Source organism: Haplochromis burtoni, unplaced genomic scaffold (genome assembly GCF_018398535.1).
Source record: "Haplochromis burtoni strain Fernald_Lab_line unplaced genomic scaffold, NCSU_Asbu1 Contig_124, whole genome shotgun sequence".
In the NCBI taxonomy this organism is placed as follows: Eukaryota; Metazoa; Chordata; class Actinopteri; order Cichliformes; family Cichlidae; genus Haplochromis; species Haplochromis burtoni.
This window is the reverse complement of record NW_024582485.1, coordinates 175,689-183,761: the sequence shown is the minus strand read 5'-3', so window position 1 is coordinate 183,761 and position 8,073 is coordinate 175,689. Positions and strand designations below refer to the sequence as shown.

At 36.1% G+C, this 8,073-nt stretch overlaps 1 protein-coding gene across 1 annotated transcript; it reads left to right on the top strand.

Moving 5' to 3' along the window:
- The first annotated feature begins 897 nt into the window (after window positions 1–897).
- LOC102306818 (fucolectin-1) lies at window positions 898–7,274 on the top strand. Its single transcript, XM_005929439.2, has 6 exons — window positions 898–960; window positions 1,598–1,662; window positions 3,005–3,293; window positions 3,678–3,829; window positions 4,991–5,270; window positions 6,538–7,274. The coding sequence occupies exons 2-6, from the start codon at window positions 1,599–1,601 to the stop codon at window positions 6,686–6,688; spliced, it is 936 nt and encodes a 311-aa protein (XP_005929501.1). The 5' UTR covers window positions 898–960; window position 1,598; the 3' UTR covers window positions 6,689–7,274.
- Window positions 7,275–8,073: the final 799 nt, after the last annotated feature.

Sequence of the window (8,073 nt, the reverse complement as noted above, 5' to 3'; positions counted from 1 at the left end):
CAGTCTTCTATTATCCAACTTTCATGAGTTGGTGCAAACTGCTGTAGTCCATCTGTTTTAAGGTTCAAGATGTTCTGCATTCAGAGATGCTGTTCTGAATACCTTCAATGTAATGAGTGTATTTTTGAGTTACTGTTGCCTTTTTATCAGCCTAAAGCAGTCTGGCCACTTTCGTGTAATCCCTGGCATCAGTAAACCATTTTAATGCCTTGGATCCAACTTCTGCTCACTGGATATTTTCTTCCAGTACATTAGCAATTTCTGAAATAAGACCTGCCCGACTGGCACCAATAACCACACTGCATTAAAATCAGCTGCATTAATAGATTTGTGAAAGAGTTTCTTAATGACAGTTACACATTTAATTGTCATTAGAAAGCTAAAAGTACGTGAAGTTCAAAATGCACCATTGGAATATAAGCCTAATTGTTCCTGAAAGCCTACAAAAATTTGGGGCTTTTTTATGACAAATTGATCTATGATGAACGATTCCATTAATCGGATTTTTTTTTACTTATAGAGCTTTTGATCAATTTGATGTAAAATTATCATTCCACTTATCTTTCAGATACAAGCACATTTCAAAATGGCCCCAAACTTTGAAGAAAAATTATATTTTGTAAACGTCTGATTACATCTTGAGTAATAAGTAGGAGGATATTGCCAAATAACCAGAAAAAACATCAGTGCTGTGGAGAACTGCTTTACTAATTCTTGAAAATGTAATTCACAAGTGAGGAAGTGAAACAAATGTGCATGGGCACAAACCAGTAGGAAGTAACTGGATCGTTTTGAGGAGAATATGAATGTGGTTTCTGATGATTGGTTAGTTGTTGTTCAGCAGAGGCGGAGCTGCATATACATATAAAACACACACAGAAACAACATCAGTAGTTGCGCTTCTCTTTTACTGAATCATCAATTTCCAGGAAGAAGCATCTGCTCAGTCTGGATACTCAAGTAACACATTTCATTTCTTTTCTTGAAACTGATTATCTTTATTATGTTTCTGCATTTTCAGTTTGAATATAGAATTTGTTTTCTTTTTTTGCTCAAAGCTCTTTTTTTGTATCTTTAAACTTAGTAGTAGTTTCAGTGTATAATTTATGATTTTTTTTTTTCAATTCAGGCTCACAACAAAACAACTCTAATGTAAAAATATATACATAAACTAATTCATAACTTAAGATTTGAAGAGTAGTAATCCTGTTCAAGGAAAGATCCTATTGAAGCTTGAAAGCCTCTTTTTTAATTTATAGAGAATTCCAATGTTTTCATGGTGAGATCAGTGCTTGCTGCTTTAAGTGAATGGGTGATGTACAGGCATATAGTTTGTAGTGGTTTTGGTCACATTAACATTTTTCCCAGTGTCTTTAAAGTGTCTACCACACTGCATTTCACTTCTGACCAACAAAACACCAGTGCACATTTGTGTTTTTTTCTTTCACAAAGTTTCTTTTCCTACAATAACTTTGATCCTAACTATTTCACCTTAAAGGTGGGGCTTAAATACTTTGACACAGGAATCAGTAATAAATTAAATTTGCAATAAAATATTGTTTACTAATAAAAATCCCATCTTTCTTAAATTCAACAGAATGATGAAACTGAATGCTTTCCTTCTACTCCTCCTCCTAGGAATAAGCTCGGTTTCCACTTATCGTAAGTGTGTGAGATATCGTAAAAATAAAAACACCCCCTGATTTAGTAAAAAAAAAAAAAATGCTTTTTTGGGTTATACAACTGGAGAAGTTCTGTTAAATAGCTAGGTGCCATATTATTTAAAATTTTACAAGTGAGTAAAAGAATTTTAAAATCAATACGGATAGCAGCTAGAGTGAAAGGAAAGGTGAAGCAGGTGAATGTAGGCAGAAGAGGGTTAATAAATATGTTAGAGAAAGTTTGAATTGAGCTGCCAGGCCAGAGGAACTGAGGAGAACTACAGAGAGGATTCATGGATCCAGTGATGGAGGACATGCAGAGAATTGCATGAGAGGAGGATGTTAAGAATAAGATGAGATCGAAGCAGATAATCCACTTCAACTTCTACTCTGGTGTTACCTCGTTATCAATTGCCCGACTGTAATTCGTCCAAAACACAGCTCTTAACTGGAACGTATAAGCGAGATCACATATCGCCCATACTTGCATTGGCTACCATTTAGTTTTTGAACTATTTTTACGATTTAAACACTTGTTTTTAAGACGCTGCATGGAGTAGCTCTTACATATCTCTCTGATCTTCTAACCTGGTATACTCCCACAAGATCTTTAAGGTCTGCAGACCAAATGCTACTAGTTGTCCCAAGATCCAGATTAAAACACAGAGGAGACCAGACATTTCCGGTGACTGCTCCTAAATTGTGGAACACGTTGCCTTTCATATCAGGACCTCCCCAATACTGGATACTTTAAAAACCCATCTGAAGACCCATTTTTAGTCTCTGGCTTTAAATCAGTAGTCTGTTACTACTGTTTTTATTGTCTTATATTTCTGTGATTCTATTCCCTTCTAACTTTATCCTATTTTATGTCTTCTGCTTTGACTACTGTACAGTACTTTGGTCAATAGATGTTGTTTTAAAAGTGCTATATAAATAAACTTGGACTTAAACAAAAGGAAATTGCTAGTTAACCAGTGTAGGGCAACCCTGCAGCTGTAACACTAGATGCCTCTAGATTTTGTAATATAAATTTGGATTTTTGGAGCTGTGGGTTGCAGGGAAAATTGAAAGATTGTTTTTCTGCTTTCCTGGACTGAACTTTTCTTATTGCAGAATAAATTACAGTCTCCTAGAAGAAGTGACTTTATGAAGCATAATCAAAGCAACAACTTGCATTCACAACCTCTTTTATTTAGTGGCTTATGGAAAGCTATTTTTTAATGTGCAATACTCTCCATTTCAAAAACTCTCTTTGTTTGGATATTACTGTATTTTATTATGTACTGATATTTTATTATGCATTGTATATTTTATATTCATTGTACATCTCTGATTTGCAGAAAATGTGGCCCTGCGTGGTAAAGCAACTCAATCAACCCGTTTAACTGATAACCCCGTGTCAGCTGCCCACAACGCGATTGATGGAAATCGTAATTCTGAATTTTCGGTTGGGTCTTGCACACACACTAACGAACAGACGAACCCCTGGTGGAGAGTGGACCTGCTTCAGTCCTACATAATCACGTCTGTCACCATCTTCAACAGAGGAGACTGCTGTCAGCACAGACTCAGTGGGCTGGAGATCCACATAGGCAACTCTTTGAACAATGAAGGTTTAGAAAACCCAAAGTGTGTAAATAGAAAGGAGAAACAAATCATCAGCTATACAATGATTCTTTTTTCTTTAATTTTTGCATTTTTATGTTTGTAAGCATAAAAAAGTATTGTGGTGTTTACTTCTGCCTTTCTAAAGTAATCACTGGTAGCAGGATTGGTTGCTGCAGGGCTGACTTTGTTAGCTGTCCATACTCGGACCATTGGCATGCTACATAATACTACAACAAACAATTTAATTATAGTACCTGCAATGATTTAACTACTGTAAAAATGCATCCCAACTAAATTTATATAGTACTACAATATCTTGCTGCATTATTATCACGCTGACCATAAAATGTTCTGAAATCTGCTGCTGTGGTAAACTCTGTGTTTCTTTCTCACACTTTCTGTAAGGGTTGGTACAATTTCTGAAGGTCGTACAGGTGAATCCAAATTGACTTTCACTAATCGGGTGGAGGGACGTTATGTAACATTGACCCTGCCTGGTTCAGGTAGGATCCTCACACTCTGCGAAGTTGAAGTCTATGGATACCCTGCTCCAACCGGTGAGAATTTGTGCCACTACATATAATGCTATGGAAAACTATTTGCCCCCTTCCTGATTTCTTAGGGGTGTTTTGTGTATTGGTCACACTTAAATGTTTCAGATCAGCAAACAAATTTTGATACTGGACAAAGATTACCATGAACAGCAATCAAACATTTTGGGATAACTGGATATGACGAACTTTTGCCTACTCTTCTTTGCTGAATTTTTCAGTCATGTTGGAGGGTTTTCGAGCATGAGGGGCATGTTGAAGGTCATTTTGCAAAGCATCTTAAACTGATTTAAGTTTAGACTAGGCCACTCAAAAACCTTCCATTGTTTTCTATTAAAAAGTGGACTTGTGGTGGTGGTGGTGGTGTGTTTCAAATCATTGTTCTGTAGCATAACCCAATTGTGCTTGAGCTTCATGGCATTAACTGATGACCAGGCATTCTTCTTCAGGTTTTTCTGGAAGGAAGCAGAATTTATGGCTCCATCAATTACAGCAAGTCAGGTGTGGTTTTCACCTCTGAAGTCTCCCATGGATGCCATTTTTGCCCAGTCTCTTTCTTATTGTTGAACACTGACCTTAGCTGAAGTAAGTGAGGCCTGCAGTTCTGTAGCTGTTTTGTTTAGATCTTTTGTGACCTCCTGGATGAATCTGCGATGAGCTCCTAGAGTAATTTGATGGTTCACTGTTCCAGGTTTTCTCTGTTTGTGGATGATGAACCAGGGTTTGAAGGAGTCTCGTTGCCTTACAAATTATTTTGTAACCCAATTAGGGTTACAACCCTTATTGTAACCCCAGTTTGGTTTGTTTAGGGTTATCACTTTAATAAATTAAATAACTTTTTTAAAATTGCATTTTGTATTGTCTCGGATTATCTTTTGATCTGGAATATTTAAGTAATCTAAGAAATCTGGAAGAGGCCAAATACTTTTTCATGACACTGTGAATAAATGTGGACTGCATGTAGCCTTACCTACAAGCTGTGGTATAAACCACAAAGTTTCAGGCTGATAAGCGGTGCTGCTGCAATAAAGGTTTAATCAATATATATTAATGCAAGCTACAAAATTGGGGAAAAAATCTTTAATTGTTGCACATGTACTGCAGCGCTTCAAGTGACTTAACAAACATGACAAACATCATACTTTTTAAAATTTGTCCTTTTTGCAGATGAGAATCTTGCACTCCAAGGAAAAGCCACACAGTCGTCAAGATATTCATTTGGCATTGCATATAATGCCATAGATGGAAATCGTAACAGCAAATGGGAAGAGGCCTCCTGCACTCTCACAAAAAAATCAATGAGTCCGTGGTGGCGGCTTGATTTGCTCAAAACACATAAAGTGTTTTCTGTTAGTATTGTAAATCAAGATTCTCAACCAGAACGTCTCGATGGAGCTGAAATCCGCATTGGAGAATCTCTTGAAAACGATGGCAACAATAATCCCAGGTACTTCACATTTCATCATGGCATGTCTTAACAGCTTATACTCTTCTTCTTTCGACTGCTCCCTTTATTGGTCACAGCAGTCAGTGTTGGGAAGGTTACTTTTAAAATGTATTCCACTACAGATTACAGAATACATGCCCCAAAATGTCATTTGTGATGTATTCCGTAACTTATCCTGCAAGTTACTCAGTGTGAGTATTGTATTCTGAATATTTTGGATTACTTAATATATTGTCATGCTTTTTACAACTACATGAATATCCTATTGCTCTGTGATTTATTGCTAATACTGAAGGCTGTTCGCCACCAAGCTAACATTGTTAGCTGGCGTTAGCTGAAGTTAGACTGAGGTTAGACTTATTATTTGCAGCTAGCAGGTTGTTAATGCTATCCATCAAGTCTAACAGCCTGCAGTCTATGAACTAACTAACCTGTTGAGAGCAGCTTGGTTCCTGGCAAACAGAGTTTGCATCGTCCATCCCTTTCTTCTTTAAAGCTGAAGTAGTGTCAGAATTTCCACATAAGAAATGCATTTCTGCTCGTTCATAATTAGTGATAATTGGTGATGCAGACAGGACAAACTGAATGAAATGGTGACACCTCCCCACCCTTACTTTTTACTTTTTATCAGGTTATAATTGGAAGCATACTAATATGCTGAGGCAAGTGGGTAATCAGGTCGAAAGTCATAACTAGTCATGATTATAATTGTCATGGTGAGTTTATTATTGTATAGATGTTAGCATTTATCCTCACATAATCAACAGTGAGGCTACGGCATAATTCAGGTTTTCAATGAGATTAAAGTGAGAAATTAAAGACTGGGGGAAAAAAACTCACACAATACAGATTTACAAGAAAAACTGATATTTTGACAGGTTGTAGTCATGAATTTACAAGAAAAAATAATAAAAACATCATCTACTTTTCATTTTAACAGCATATAGGCATGGTGATGGTCAATGTTTCAATTAATGAAATTATAATAGTGTATGCAGAAGTAATTGAAACAATTCAAGTCAGAGTCAAATGGAAGAGTTGGATCTGAGTGTGCATTAACTATGGCAAACACTCTGAGTGTACATTCATTGTGTGTGTGTTTATCTGACATGCCTGAGATTTGACTCAGTGACTTGATGTGAACTTTTAGGGCCCATTATGAAGGTTATATTTGAAACTGAGGCTGAGAGTTGAGTTGTTAAATTCCATGAACAAAACAAGTGTTCTGATCATAATTAACTAGATCATGTTCTGGTTCTTCTGCCAGGTGTGCCGTGATCACAGGTATTGCAGGAGGTGCTGTTGCTGTTTTCAAGTGCAATGGGACAGAGGGCCGTTACATTAATATCGTCATTCCTAAGAGAAATGAGTTCCTAAGTCTGTGTGAGGTCGAAGTGTATGGCTCGAGACTAGATTAATGCTAAAGCAGCTAAATTTCTCTCTTAAACAAACAAAACAAATCACAGCTTTAATATAATCATGAAAAACAATTGCATCTAATTAAAAAAGCCATAATTTGAACTGCTTTGTTATCCACGATACAGTATAAGTGTTCAGTGATTGTAACATTTTACCAAAGAGTCCTGCAAACACATCAGCTTTAATAGTACTACTTAGCACATATACACAGATAACACTGTATATTAAAAAATGTTCCCATTACTCTTTAGTTAAAACAGCACTTTGTGACAACAATGAAAAACAAACATCAGCCTGCTTATGATGCATTTATTGTCACATGTCGCAATAATAATGTCACAATGTATGTATTTGTTAAGAATGTCTTTACTGACCTTGTGAACGGTGGAAACTTCACTGAAATGAATCATGTTTTTTTCTGTCAGAGAAAAGGAGAACTGATGAAAGAACGTCTCAGTTCTGACTGAACTGTAGAATTTACAGTCATCTGAAAAAAAAAAGTATAAGAAAAATGACTTTCCAATTTTTCTTGACAACTAAACATTTGATCCCGTCTTTTAATAAATTTGGTATGAATAAACAATATCACAAGTGAATTTATTTTGTTAATAATTTTTTTTTCTATTCTGCAAAAAATATAGATACATTTAATATTCGTCTCTGTAAAAACTAAGTACATATTTAGTCTTAGGAACTAGTACGCCTCCATTTAAGAGAATAACTTTGTTAACTACATCACTGCAGTAGGATAGCTGTCATTTGAATTGTTTCTGTAGTTGTTTTGATTTTTGGTGAAATTACTGAATGCACAATAGATGTAACTATGTCACTGTCAAATTGATATGATGTGATTATATGACGTTCATAATGTGTATCACCTGGCTGAGATCAGACACACACACACACACACACACACACACACACACACACACACACACACACACACACACACACACACACACACACATATATAAATATAATAGTATCACTAAATCACAAGCTGTTTATCTGTTTTCAGACACCAAGATACAGAAGTCACTGAGTATTTGTAATATGTAATTTTTTATTTTTTTTATTTTTTTTTTTGCCTGTCCCGTTTGGCTCTTTTGCCATCAGAATTGTTGTCTAAAGGCAAAGAAAGATGCCCAATGGATTTACTTTACCAAATTGACCATCCCAGCCTTGCCGTAATGGTCCATTTGATTCACCTTTTATTGTTTATTTTATTTTCACTTACTGAATACGGGACAGACTTGACTGGGGGAAAGAAGGGGAGAAAGAAAGAGGGAAAGAGAAACAGCTGAGAAGAGGGACGGGGGAGAAGGGCAAAAACCAAAAACCAACAGAATGAGCAGAAGAAAAAAAAATGCATATATCGATCACC

What these genes read in the sequence shown, in the direction of transcription:
- LOC102306818 (XM_005929439.2), top strand. Translation starts at nt 1,599, where the DNA reads ATGATGAAACTGAATGCTTTCCTTCTACTCCTCCTCCTAGGAATAAGC. An exon ending in TGGATACCCTGCTCCAACCG is followed by an intron (nt 3,830 to 4,990) that starts GTGAGAATTTGT and finishes TCCTTTTTGCAG; the next exon opens with ATGAGAATCTTGCACTCCAA. An exon ending in GATGGCAACAATAATCCCAG is followed by an intron (nt 5,271 to 6,537) that starts GTACTTCACATT and finishes TTCTTCTGCCAG; the next exon opens with GTGTGCCGTGATCACAGGTA.